The 14,177-nt window shown below is 36.6% G+C and overlaps 1 protein-coding gene across 1 annotated transcript in view; it reads right to left on the reverse strand.

Annotated features, from left to right (window-relative positions):
• Window positions 1-711: 711 nt before the first annotated feature.
• LOC144966965 (1-acyl-sn-glycerol-3-phosphate acyltransferase delta-like) overlaps window positions 712-14,177 on the reverse strand; it is a 38,036-nt gene continuing 24,570 nt past the window's right edge. The window contains exons 5-9 of the mRNA XM_078903658.1: window positions 11,060-11,213; window positions 9,416-9,521; window positions 8,974-9,052; window positions 6,103-6,301; window positions 712-3,897 (exon numbers count right to left, since the gene is read on the reverse strand). Coding sequence (XP_078759784.1) covers window positions 3,797-3,897; window positions 6,103-6,301; window positions 8,974-9,052; window positions 9,416-9,521; window positions 11,060-11,213 — 639 coding nt within the window. The 3' untranslated portion in view covers window positions 712-3,796. The remainder of the gene's footprint in view (window positions 3,898-6,102; window positions 6,302-8,973; window positions 9,053-9,415; window positions 9,522-11,059; window positions 11,214-14,177) is intronic.

Below are 14,177 nucleotides of genomic sequence, written 5' to 3' on the forward strand. Positions count from 1 at the left end.
GAGCTGATAAATGGCATCAAGGTCTTTGAGTGTTAGTTTGTCGAAATAATGGTTTTTGTTTTTGTTTTTAAGGGTTTTACGATGCTTGCAACACATTTAGGTTATATCAGCACCAGTAAAAAGGAAGAAAATGGGATAGTAAAAAGTTCTAGAATTACAGTTAAAGCACCCAAGAGAAAGTAAGACAAAGGGGAACTGGGAACAAATAGGGATCAGATGTAGATTCCAAGAGCATACCATCAATGTACTTAGTTTGAGATTACCTATAAGTCCCATCCGGACACAAGCACAAAATCAAACAAAGAGAAATACACTCAAATGTTTACATTATACATTAAAATAACAATAATACATTACAGAGAGATGATTGACAAGGAAAAAAATATCATCTCCCAAAACAATAACTATGCATTTGACTGTTTCCCTCCCAGCTTGGGCCAGGACAAAACCAATCTCATTCCAAGACAAAGACAGAGAGCGAGAGCATGTTGGAAAACAGATATAAGGGGATAAAAGACACAGTATGTACCTCCCTGCCCACTATGGGAGGTCAGGAACCCCACCCAGATGTCTAAATAAAAACAACTTCTTGATTAAATGTGCTCATACTGTCACTTACGATTGAATCAAATGAGTTTTTATAAACTATTCAGACAGAAATGGAATTGTTTTCAAAAAAGTAAACTTTATATTTGGACGACTGAAAATCAAAGTCTTTAGGATATGTTGAGTAGTTTATACATTAGATTTGTTAGTGTTTCAAGTATACCCAACAAGCCTATCAAGAAGACACATTGTGACAAATAGCAATATAGAAATCATTGGAATGACTTGAAAACCTCATGAAGATAGAACATTTCACTCCGTCATACAAGAACAAATCAAAACAAATCAAAAGAAACCAAAAAAAACAAAACAAAGTGATATTCAAAAAACGAAAAAGAAAAAGTTTTAAATGACAATTAATCATAACTACAAATTTGTCATTCATCTTTCATTTCTTTTCATTTGTTTTGATATCTCTAACATTTCATTTAGTGTGTAGTGTGTAGACATCCACCTCCTTGTGGGTTGTTGAACCATTGAGGGTGAAACGTTCTGCCTTCAGCAATTACTATACCATTAAGACCACATGGTCACAGGGGGAGGGAGGGGGATTCCAAGGGAACATGTGTCATCTTAACGGTGCATTGAGATGTCTTATTAAAAGTCACTTAGAAAAGTTGTATGTGTATATTTATTATATTTTCTATTTTTTAAGACAACAATAACCGCATGACATAAACATTCGATATTGAGCAAAGGTAATATTCATGATTGCAGGATGTATCATTTTCATGAATTTCATATTTTATGGACAATAACTCTCACATATTCATATATAAATGGACAATCAAATTTCAATTCGTTTTGAACTCAAAAGAATTAAAGTGTAGAGATCACAAATAATAAATAAAATAAAAAGAAAGACATTTGCAGACATCGCATAATACAGATAAACAATCTGATCAGACAGGATGAATGACAGAGCAGAATTGAGACCAACTATAGGTCAAGGTCATTTAAAATAGACGCAGAGTTAAACAGGAAACTGAAAATTCCGGAACATTTCAACGTGCTTTAAAACTAAAATGTTTGTGCGTTATTTTTTTTTTTTTTTTAAACCTTAATAAGTACGATTTTAAAACATGAAAATGTAAACTGTGACATTAAATGACAGTATATGTTCTATTAAAAAAGGAAAACTGATCGTGTAAGTGAGAATGTAGACTATGTATATAAACTATCAAAATGCACCACTTAGTACATGTGAAATGATTTGCAGTGTCGTGTAATACAGACTATCAAAATATCAATGATAAAGCACATCAGGTTTATAGCAACGAGTACAAATGCTTCCGCTGTCATGTTGGCTTTACTATTTGATAATCATTAACACGCAAGAGTCCTAGAAGTCACATCAAAATAGAACCGTAAGTCTATTTCGTGCCATAGGTTTGTGTCTTCAAGGTAGACGCCTGTTAATATCATGGTTTATCATAAGTACAATAAATCATTCATCCCATTAAATTGTTTTTCAAAAGCAAACAAAATGAGAAGAAGCATTATCAAATTAACGATCAATTTCTGTGTTATATTGACATCTTTCGAGAATCAAACGTTTACTATTTAAGCAAAAAGAGGATGATGCAAGATTAGTGTTGAGAGATTGTAGAATAAGTGCTGCCATTGCATCTGCAACCTGCTTTGCTATTTCAATAAATCATTGAAATATTATACATTGCTTGCTGATGCCAGTCCGTCAATTTATCGACCAGGTCCTCATTGAAGGTAAAATGCTACAAAGATTCGCTCTCTTTTTTTTATCTCTATAACTTGGTAGTGTATTTTTTAATTTATAATAAGAAGAAATAAATATCTCAAAGTCAAAAATCATTACCAAGCCAACTCTTATAACTTATTACATAAAATTTCAAACACATCTTTACTATTTATTTCATAACTGATAACTTGAATTTTTTTGATAAATCAGTTCAAAAATCCTGGGCTATTGACCTTGAATAAACTTCTCCCATTCCAAAGTAACAAGCCTTAGCAGAAAACGCATTTTATATCACAAAAACGTAATAGTGGACGGCGGAGGCAAGATCATAGAATTCTGTTGGTCGTTATTATTTTATACATCATTTGAAAATTGAAATAAAAGACTTGAGAATATTTTAGCAAACAAAAATCGATAAGAAGTGACTCATTCACATTGGTAAGGCATAATGAGTTAAAAGTCACGTTTGACATTGGGATGAAATAAAACAACTCTACAATCAAGATGTGTCACACATAAATACAAAATAATTCACAAAATATAAATTATTTTCAAAAACTGCAATATAAAATAAATAATTGATAAATGACTTGTAGGTAAAATGATGCTGATAACATATCATAGTATACATAGCATGACATGAAAGCACAGTTTATATGATCATAAATTATTTTTGACTCTCTGCAAATTGGCGTACAAAAATGTATAAAACATAGGAGATGTCAGAGACATGATAAAAGTCATAAAATTGTATCATTGAACAACTCGAAATTAACACACTGGATGTAAAGCTAAAATCTTTTTGAACTTGAGATGTTGTATGGAAGCAAATATGAAATAAATTTGTCAAATCAAAATAAAGTGTTTGCAAGGGGAATTTCCAATCACCCAAAATAGAATTGGCCACAGTTTCAAGTTGTCAAAATCCAGAGATAGGTTTCGCTGTAAGCAAATTAAAATAAATATCGTCACCATTTATCATGAAGCCCATGTAAAACCATGAAATAGTAATAATCTCTGAAAGTTATCTAAAAGTTATGATTTTCCCAACAAGAAGCCAATATGATACTAATGACTACAATATCAAAGGCCACATTCAATCCAAAAAAAAAGAATATCCATCAGTATTGAAATGTAAGCTTCCATTTATTAAACGAGGACGGACACTGTGGACGTTTCAGGTTTCTCCTTTATCAACAAAACATGATGAATGAAACAATAAAGACAAATTCATCCTTAGTGTTTCATTCATCGAGTTTTATTGATAAAGGGGAAACCCAAAACGTCTACAGTATCTGTCTTTGTTTAATAAATTGAAGCTTGCATTTCAATGCTTATCATTATTTTTTCCTTCGAGCTTCAAGCAGCAACATTTTGACATTCAATCCATCACTTTTAAGCCTCAAAGGTTTCAGCATGGGTAAATTTCATTACACTGAGACATGGATAATTAGTCCTGTAGTTCTGGTATCTCTAATCAACTTTTTTCGAAGCATCACCGTGTTCTGTTTTTCCATAGGAAGATCCTTTCTCTATTTCAGAGACTGTAATCAACCATCTTGTGGCATAAGAACCTGAAGAAAAATATAATTTGTGTTAAACTATTTGTTAATTAAACTAACAACGAAATAATAAAACCTGCCTAACTCTCAAGTGGACTTTTGAACACAATTAATATAAATCTATTGATTGAAATAACGACTAAAGCTACTACAGAGTATTTTGTTTTGTTTCAATATCAGGGTTTTGCAGCATTGCGACACAAATAGGTCATTTCAGTACCAGTAAAATGGAAGAAAATGAGATAGCAAAAAAAAATAAAAAATCAAGAATTACAATTCAAAGCACAAGAAAAAGTAAGACAGAGGGGAATGGTTCAAATGGAGAACAGATGAAGATTCCAAGAGCACACTATCAGTGAAATAATTTGAGATCACCAAAAGAACTCTCATCCAGACAAAAGCACTGGAAAAGACTCTTTACTCACATTCTCTCACCATACTCGGGTGTAAAATGAGTACCTGGCCATTAACATGGAAAAAAATTGTATTATTGCTTAACTGGCATCATGTCTTGTTCTTTATGTTATGTGTTTCTGTTGGTCAGGGGCCCTTTTGTAAAACACTTGGAGCGTGTTTAGTGGGTATTGTGCTATATAAAAGCTCAACTTTTTTAAAGGCCCCTTCATACTGCATTTATCTCCCCCCCCCCCTCTCCCTCCCATTTTTGGATCAAGAGAGATGATAAACTATTATTGATTGGGAGCGGGACATCGACACCTGTTTGTTCTACTCACTCAATCCCATGACCGGATGGTCGTCGGGGGGACTTGCGTGAAGCAGAAGTTACAGTCTTCCTCCATGTCTGCCTGTTGCTAGCCCTATGTAGCAGCCCCGGAACCGACATCTCTGTCCATTCTTTTATATTGTCCAGCCACATCTTCCTTTGGCGCCCTCTTCTGCGCTGGCCTTCGACTGTGCCCTGTAGGACTGTCCTGCTCAGGCTATCGTGTCGAGTATGGTGTCCAAACCAGGACAGTTTTCTGCGCTTCACAGTCACTAGAAGAGGTTCTTGTGGGTCTGCCCGAGCTTCTATTTCTTCCAGGACGTCTTCGTTTGTGCGATGCTCCGTATATGACACGCATAGCAGTCTTCTATAGCACTTGCTTTCAAACGCCTTTATGCGCCATTGTGCATCCATTATAAGTGTCCAGGCTTCGCATCTGTACAACAAGGTTGACAACACCAGTGATTTATACAGTTTGACCTTTACCTTAAGACTCATGCTACTTTTCCAAATCTTTGTTAATTGAGTCATCACTGATGTTACCATTGCAATTCTCCTTCGAATTTCAATTGTGCTAGTCCCATCTTTGCTTAGTTTGATTTTGCTAGCTATTTGAATGTCGTGACCTCTTTTAGCTTTTCATTTCCCACTGTGGTGTTTGTGTTGCTTTCTGCGTTGCTGTTCACCAAGATTTAGACTTCTCGGTACTTATTTCCATTCTGTATTGTGATGCACATTCAGCTAGGCGGTTTGTTAAGGCTTGTAGTTCCGGTTCTGTGCCTGACAGTGGTCAATATCGTCCGCAAATCTTAAATTAGACAACGGGCGGTCGCCGATGGATATCGAGGTGTGGTAACCCTCCAGCACATCTTGCATGATGCTTTCAAGGTTTGTTCCAGCACACATCAACTTTCTCACTACCAGTAGGTACATTGATTGGGGAAGTTGTTGTCCTTTTCAAAAGGAGACAATTAGTCCCATGATTCAAAATTCACAGATTTCCACAGATTGGTGGAAAAACCATCAGGAGTCAGGAGTGTCTAAACAAAAGAAACAATCTAGTTGATGTGTAACCCACAGACTCTACGTGGTGGTATATCAGGATGTGGGAATAAATGCAATTGGTTACGTTGCAAGAAACCCACATTACAAATCTATCATCATTTTAATTCTAAAATCAATTTTCAACGTACTATTTATCTCAGCATAACATCGACGGGCGGTGGATCAAACTGCGAAGTCTACATACGAGCTTTGTGTACCATGTTTTATTTAATTTTGGTTTTGATGTAATCAGAGGTCTGATCCACCCAAAATCAAATAAAACACAGTAGGCAAAGCTCGTATGTAGACTTCAGAGTTTTGATCCGCGATCGTGAACATCGGGACTTCAGAGGTTTGAACCACTGACCATCAATAATATCATAATATAAGACGGTTGGTTGCATACAAATTTCTAAAAGATGGAGAAGTGTAGAAAAGGAAATCTGTACCTAAAATAGCAACAGCTACCACAGATATCTGGTGATACCAGGCACCAGCCACAAACACTTTGACGAGCACCACAAATAACGGGACACACAATAAGATGGCCCAGAATGCCCACATGAGTAAATCGTTGATGCGCTTGGGGATGATGATGGGATCCCCAGGGAATTTGCCAGTCTGGATGTAACAGTCGTATAAGTCATCCTGTCATGGAAGGATCAATCAAAATGAGTGAATTAAAAATAACAAAATAAATGAATAAAAATAAAGAAAGTAACAAATATAAACATAACAATAAAGGAAGTGAGTAGACAACAGAGAATAAAAGTTGGGTGGCAGAGATGGGGGGGGCTCGAACCACGATGGGGTCGTGGATAGCTCATATGGTAGAGTCACGAGCTCCTCGGCCAGGCAGATTTGTCGTACCAGTAAGGTCGCAGGTTTGAACCCCCATCTCCACCGCAAAGTTTTGATTCTTTGTTGTCATCTGGCACTTTCCTTCTCATTTCATTTCTTGTTATTATCAACATAAGTGTCTGCTCCACTCACTTTTCTATATCAACATAAGTGTCTGCTCCACTCACTTTTCTATATCAACATAAGTATCTGCTCCACTCACTTTTCTATATCAACAAGTGTCTGCTCCACTCACTTTTCTATATCAACATAAGTGCCTGCTCCACTCACTTTTCTATATCAACATAAGTGTCTGCTCCACTCACTTTTCTATATCAACATAAGTGCCTGCTCCACTCACTTTTCTATATCAACATAAGTGTCTGCTCCACTCACTTTTCTATATCAACATAAGTGCCTGCTCCACTCACTTTTCTATATCAACATAAGTGCCTGCTCCACTCACTTTTCTATATCAACATAAGTGTCTGCTCCACTCACTTTTCTATATCAACATAAGTGCCTGCTCCACTCACTTTTCTATATCAACATAAGTGACTGCTCCACTCACTTTTCTATATCAACATAAGTGTCTGCTCCACTCACTTTTCTATATCAACATAAGTGCCTGCACCACTCACTTTTCTATATCAACATAAGTGCCTGCTCCACTCACTTTTCTATATCAACATAAGTGCCTGCTCCACTCACTTTTCTATATCTTAGCCACCAGCAGCTTACAAGAGTCCTAATAACTAAGTTGGTACAACGCTCATCTCTACATCAAAAAGGACCATATCTAACACCTCTATCAACCCAGCATAGATTGGTCAGTGAGTCTATTGGATCTGGCAAAAAATAATTTGTAAAAGACCAACATTCTGTCCAAAAGGTAGCAAGAAATTAATACAGTCCATCTAAAGCTTGGAAAATCAGGATAAATTTTGGTTCCATGGACCTTACTTTGGTTCTGAAGGACTTCTGATTTTTTACATTGCAGATTTCGTAAATCCATTTTTCTATCACCATTATCCAGTCGTTATTATTGTACACATCGTCATCAGCCCAAGCCATATCAATGTATTTGTTTATTAACCATCATAATCATAACCTACTTGCATCCATATACTTTTTAAAATTCTATGAAAAAAAAATGTTTCTCCAAAATGAAATCATAACATGAATTCTTGGCTCATTTTTATCACTTGGATTTTAGAGATTGAAAAACTATTGCACATTTCATTTAAAACACTGTGAGACACAGTTCATCATTTCAAGCACTAACATTCTGATATCAAATACTTTGTTTCTTTCTTCTTCTTCCATTAAGGCCAAAGTTTCAGGCTGAAGATTGTGTGGCCATCTTTTCAGTAACAGGGGTTTTAGAGGGAAGCAGGGAGCGATTTTTTGAAGTCATCAGTCGAAAGGGCTTGTTTACAAGTGGTTGGTAGGGATTTCCATAGTCGAATGGTGGAGGAGAAGAAAGAGTAAAGATGATGGTTTGTTCTTGAGTCGGGGATTTCAAAATTAAATGCTGAGTTTCTTGTTTTGTTGTTGTTCCGTTTCAAATGGCTGGTTGGAAATTCAAGTTTTCCGTTTTCCTTTGAAAGTGGATAAAATCTATTTACATTGCTTCAGGGGGGAGACTGGTCACTAAAAAGGAGGAAATTTTTCACCGCTTAGATCATGAACCATCCATGCAAAAATAACCTATAAATTAAAATTTCAGTACAATTCCGTGGATCCGCGGAAGATGGTAGTTGTAGTAGTAGTGGTTGTAGCTGTAGTGGTGGTGGTAGTTGTAGTAGTGGTGGTGGTGGTGGTAGGGATGATGATGTGGTGGTGGTTGCAGTAGTAATGGTGATAGGAATGATGATGTGGTGGTAGTTGTACAGGTGGTGGTTGTAAAAGTAGTGGTGATGGGGATGTTGATGTAGTGGTTGTGGTGAGTCTTTTTAAAAGGCACAATTGTGATGGTGATGGGTGGAGATAAAAAAAAATTTGAGCTTTTATATAGCGCAATATCCACTAAACGTGCTCAAAGCGCTTTACAAGGGGTCCCTGGCCAACAGCAACACGTAACATTTAGAACGGGACATGACGCCTGTTATGCGAATTTATGTTTGGACAAAGACAACGCTGTTAACGGCCAAGTACTCATGTTACACCTGAGTACGGTGAGAGAGTGTGAGTAAAGAGCCTTCTCCAAGGACTCAACTATGCGCCGAATGCGAGGCTCGAACCCAGGACCTTCCGATCTGAAAGCGAGTGTCATACCACTAGACCACATAGCCGCACATAAACCACTATTTAGGCTGAAATCCGCCTTTAGGCAGAAGATTCTCAGCCCTGATTGCTTAAAGTCAACAAATTTTTATAATCCAAATGTGTGAATTGAAACAATAAGGGTAAATTTCACTTCTTTTTAAAATTGTTCTTGAATTCTTAAAACTTTGAATCAAAAATTGGGACAAACAAACCTTTCTTTTGAACAACTGTCTCAGCCAATCAGCACAGGCTTCATCTGAGTCTGCAGGCACACTATTGATTGGAATGCGTCTGTCACACAAGGGGAAAGAAAAGAATGCATTTTTATAACAATGGCCGATTATCAAGTACAGAGTATTCTCAATTTTTAGCGGTGATAAAACAACTTAAGAAATAAGTAAATGAAACTCACTGTTTTACTGAGTTGAAAATACATTTCCCTATTACCATGTTTTGGGAGGTATGAATTTTGTTACATTATTATAATGAGTGGATGGTGACACAACTCTTCCTTCTAACATTTTATGGTCAAAACGGGCTTCTTCCCCACTTTGTCTTTCAAATCATGAACATCATCAAGCCAAATAATTTCATCATCGGGGAACAGACATAAAAATGTATTTTAAAAAATAGAAGAAATGGCAAAAGACTTACTCTGCAAAAAAATGTGAGATTAACGGTTTTCCACTGATGATGTTCATCATTGTTGGTGCTGGTCCATCGGGAGGAAATCCAACTGTACAGTTAAGGATTGTGGGAACTAGGAGGAAAACATACATTGAAAAACCGAACTTTAAAAAAATGAAAAAGACATTACTATATCTAAAGCACTTTATTTGAATGTGAACTAAATCTAACAGTTAACCTATCTATCTATCTATCCAGATCTTCGGCACTTTGTTTGAACGAATTAAACCTAACAGCTAGGTGGTCCAGTCATTTCATGAGGATGAGGATGACAATAATAATAATAACAATAATAGTAGCAATAATAATAATCAACGACTACTACTACTATGACTACTACTACTAATCTACTACTACTACTAATAATAATAATAATAATAACAATAACAATAATAATAATAATAATAAATAATAATAATAATAAAATAATAATAATAATAATAATAATAATAATAATAATAATAATAATAATAATAATAATAATAATAATAATAATAATAATAATAATAATAATAATAATAATAATAATAATAATAATAATAATAATAATAATAATAATAGTAAAAGAACTGCACACATTCGTGTACAGCAAATTGTTAAGATATCAGCTGACCCACAAGAGAAAGCAACCCTAATCAAAGTCCAATTTTCATCAGACTTTCAGTAAGTTCTAGAAAAGGCCTGTCACTGTCACCTCTGCCAATCGTGTGAGTGCTCTGGCTCTGCCATATAATGAATAAGAGATTGGTGCCTCATGCTACCAGATTGGTGCCTCATGCTACCAGATTGGTGCCTCATGCTACCAGATTGGTGCCTCATGCTACCAGATTGGTGCCTCATGCTACCAGAGTGGTTTGTTTTTGTTTTTAAGGATTTTACGTCGCTCGCAACACATTTAGGTTATATCAGCGCCAGTAAAAAGGAAGAAAATGGGATAGTAAAAAGTTCTAGAATTACAATTAAAGCACCCAAGAAAAAGTAAGACATAGGGGAACTAGGAACAAATAGGGATCAGATGTAGATTCCTAGAGCATACCACCAATGTACTTAGTCAGAGATCACCTATAAGTCTCATCCAGACACAAGCACAAAATCCAACAAAGAGAAATACACTCAAATGCTTACATTATACACTCAAAACAACAAATATAATTAATAATACATAACAGAGAGATGATTTACAAGGAAAAAAATATCATCTCCCAAAAGAATAATTTGGCATTTGACTGTTTCCCTCCCAGCTAGGACTCCGGCCAGGACCAGGACAAAGACAGAAAGCATGTTGGAAAACAGATATAAGGAGATAGAAGCCACAGGATGTACCCCCTGTCCACTATGGGAGGTCAGGAACCCCACCCAGCAACCAGCGTGATACAGCTATATGGTCTTCACCTCAGAGAGAGAGTAGTGGATTTGTAACATAGCTGCCCTATATGGCCTTCCCTAGCAAATAAGAGAGCGATATATATCAAATTTTTAAAATTAACAACAACAACAACATTTTTTTAAAATAAAGAGTTTTGATCACAAGTAAGACAAAACTCAATACAATGTGAGATTAGATAAAAGGAAGAAAGCAGGAGAAAGTTAAATTGATGACAACAAACTCACAGTGTCCTTTCAAGCCTTCGATTGAAATGATAAAACCTTTCGGTCTTGGCAACAATACGTGTTTTAATATTGGGTAGCCTTTTTGGCGACAAATTTCTTCACTTGCTTTGTGCTTCTCTTCTGTGAATCTCGTCCCTTCAGGGAACAGTAAAAGCTGCAAACATAAGATGAAATCATATTTCACTGCCTCATCAACGTTTTGGCTGTAATATTCTAATCATTATCAAAATATCAGAATGGGAAAGCAGGGGGGGGGGATGAAGTGAGGTTTGTAAATTCTATCAAAATTAACAACAATGTTTGCTTTCTGAAAATATAATAGAAAACATAGTCCTTTGTAAGCACTAAGTCCTATGCTGTTACATCCAAATAAACAAATGAATGATCAAAAGATCTATAAGACTGGATTTGGTTCACACATCTACTGTTGTCCTTGATTTGGTTCACATATCTACTGTTGTCCTTGATTTGGTTCACATATCTACTGTTGTCCTTGATTTGGTTCACATATCTACTGTTGTCCTTGATTTGGTTCACATATCTACTGTTGTCCTTGATTTGGTTCACATATCTACTGTTGTCCTTGATTTGGTTCACATATCTACTGTTGTCCTTGATTTGGTTCACACATCTACTGTTGTCCTCGATTTGGTTCACACATCTACTGTTGTCCTTGATTTGGTTCACACATCTACTGTTGTCCTTGATTTGGTTTACACATCTACTGTTGTCCTTGATTTGGTTCACATATCTACTGTTGTCCTTGATTTGGTTCACATATCTACTGTTGTCCTTGATTTGGTTCACACATCTACTGTTGTCCTCGATTTGGTTCACACATCTACTGTTGTCCTCGATTTGGTTCACACATTACTGTTGTCCTCGATTTGGTTCACACATCTACTGTTGTCCTTGATTTGGTTCACACATCTACTGTTGTCCTTGATTTGGTTCACATATCTACTGTTGTCCTTGATTTGGTTCACACATACTTTTGTCATACTGTTGTCCTTGATTTGGTTCACACATCTACTGTTGTCCTTGATTTGGTTCACACATCTACTGTTGTCCTTGATTTGGTTCACACATCTATGTTGTCCTGATTTGGTTCACACATCTACTGTTGTCCTTGATTTGGTTCACACATCTACTGTTGTCCTCGATTTGGTTCACACATCTACTGTTGTCCTCGATTTGGTTCACACATCTACTGTTGTCCTTGATTTGGTTCACATATCTATGTTGTCCTGATTTGGTTCACACATCTACTGTTGTCCTCGATTTGGTTCACATATCTACTGTTGTCCTTGATTTGGTTCACAATCTACTGTTGTCCTCGATTTGGTTCACACATCTACTGTTGTCCTCGATTTGGTTCACATATCTACTGTTGACCTCGATTTGGTTCACACATCTACCGTTGTCCTAGATTTGGTTCACACATCTACTGTTGTCCTCGATTTGGTTCACACATCTACAGTTGACCTCGATTCGGTTCACACATCTACTGTTGTCCTTGATTTGGTTCACATATCTACTGTTGTCCTTGATTTGGTTCACACATCTACTGTTGTCCTCGATTTGGTTCACATATCTACTGTTGTCCTTGATTTGGTTCACACATCTACTGTTGTCCTTGATTTGGTTCACACATCTACTGTTGTCCTCGATTTGGTTCACACATCTACTGTTGTCCTCGATTTGGTTCACACATCTACTGTTGTCCTTGATTTGGTTCACACATCTACTGTTGTCCTCGATTTGGTTCACACATCTACGTTGACCTCGATTCGGTTCACACTCTGATTGTTGTCCTTGATTTGGTTCACTATCTACTGTTGTCCTTGATTTGGTTCACACATCTACTGTTGTCCTCGATTTGGTTCACACATCTACTGTTGTCCTGATTGGTTCACACATCTACTGTTGTCCTTGATTTGGTTCACAATCTACTGTTGTCCTTGATTTGGTTCACACATCTACTGTTGTCCTTGATTTGGTTCACACATCTACTGTTGTCCTTGATTTGGTTCACACATCTACTGTTGTCCTTGATTTGGTTCACACATCTACTGTTGTCCTTGATTTGGTTCACAATCTACTGTTGTCCTTGATTTGGTTCACACATCTACTGTTGTCCTTGATTTGGTTCACACATCTACTGTTGTCCTTGATTTGGTTCACACATCTACTGTTGTCCTCGATTTGGTTCACACATCTACTGTTGTCCTTGATTTGGTTCACATATCTACTGTTGTCCTTGATTTGGTTCACACATCTACTGTTGTCCTTGATTTGGTTCACACATCTACTGTTGTCATTGATTTGGTTCACACATCTACTGTTGTCCTTGATTTGGTTCACACATCTACTGTTGTCCTTGATTTGGTTCACAATCTACTGTTGTCCTTGATTTGGTTCACACATCTACTGTTGTCCTCGATTTGGTTCACATATCTACTGTTGTCCTTGATTTGGTTCACACATCTACTGTTGTCCTTGATTTGGTTCACATACTACTGTTGTCCTTGATTTGGTTCACATATCTACTGTTGTCCTTGATTTGGTTCACACATCTACTGTTGTCCTGATTTGGTTCACACATCTACTGTTGTCCTTGATTTGGTTCACACATCTACTGTTGTCCTTGATATGGTTCACACATCTACTGTTGTCCTTGATTTGGTTCACACATCTACTGTTGTCCTCGATTTGGTTCACATATCTACTGTTGTCCTTGATTTGGTTCACACATCTACTGTTGTCCTTGATTTGGTTCACACATCTACTGTTGTCCTTGATTTGGTTCACACATCTACTGTTGTCCTCAAAATACGTTCAACAGTCGTAACGTCACTTCCCTCGTAATGACGCATGGTAACTTAGTAACTGGCTCTAAACTATCAGATCAATGGCAGACGCCCTAATCATACCTGCCTACTTGAAAATTTCAAATTCAGTAAGTACTACAAAACTCATCAGTAATTAATGGTCAAATTTCAGTAATACTAAAGCAAACAAAAATAATGATAGACACAACCTTTTATATATGTAAAATAAACTTATCATGTTATATAGGCCTACTACTTAGGCTCGGCTGGGCATTGCCAATGACCCC

The sequence above is a fragment of the Berghia stephanieae genome, chromosome 3, assembly GCF_034508935.2.
Source record: "Berghia stephanieae isolate SIO BIC M18660-M18661 chromosome 3, UCSD_Bste_1.3, whole genome shotgun sequence".
Classification (NCBI taxonomy): Eukaryota; Metazoa; Mollusca; class Gastropoda; order Nudibranchia; family Aeolidiidae; genus Berghia; species Berghia stephanieae.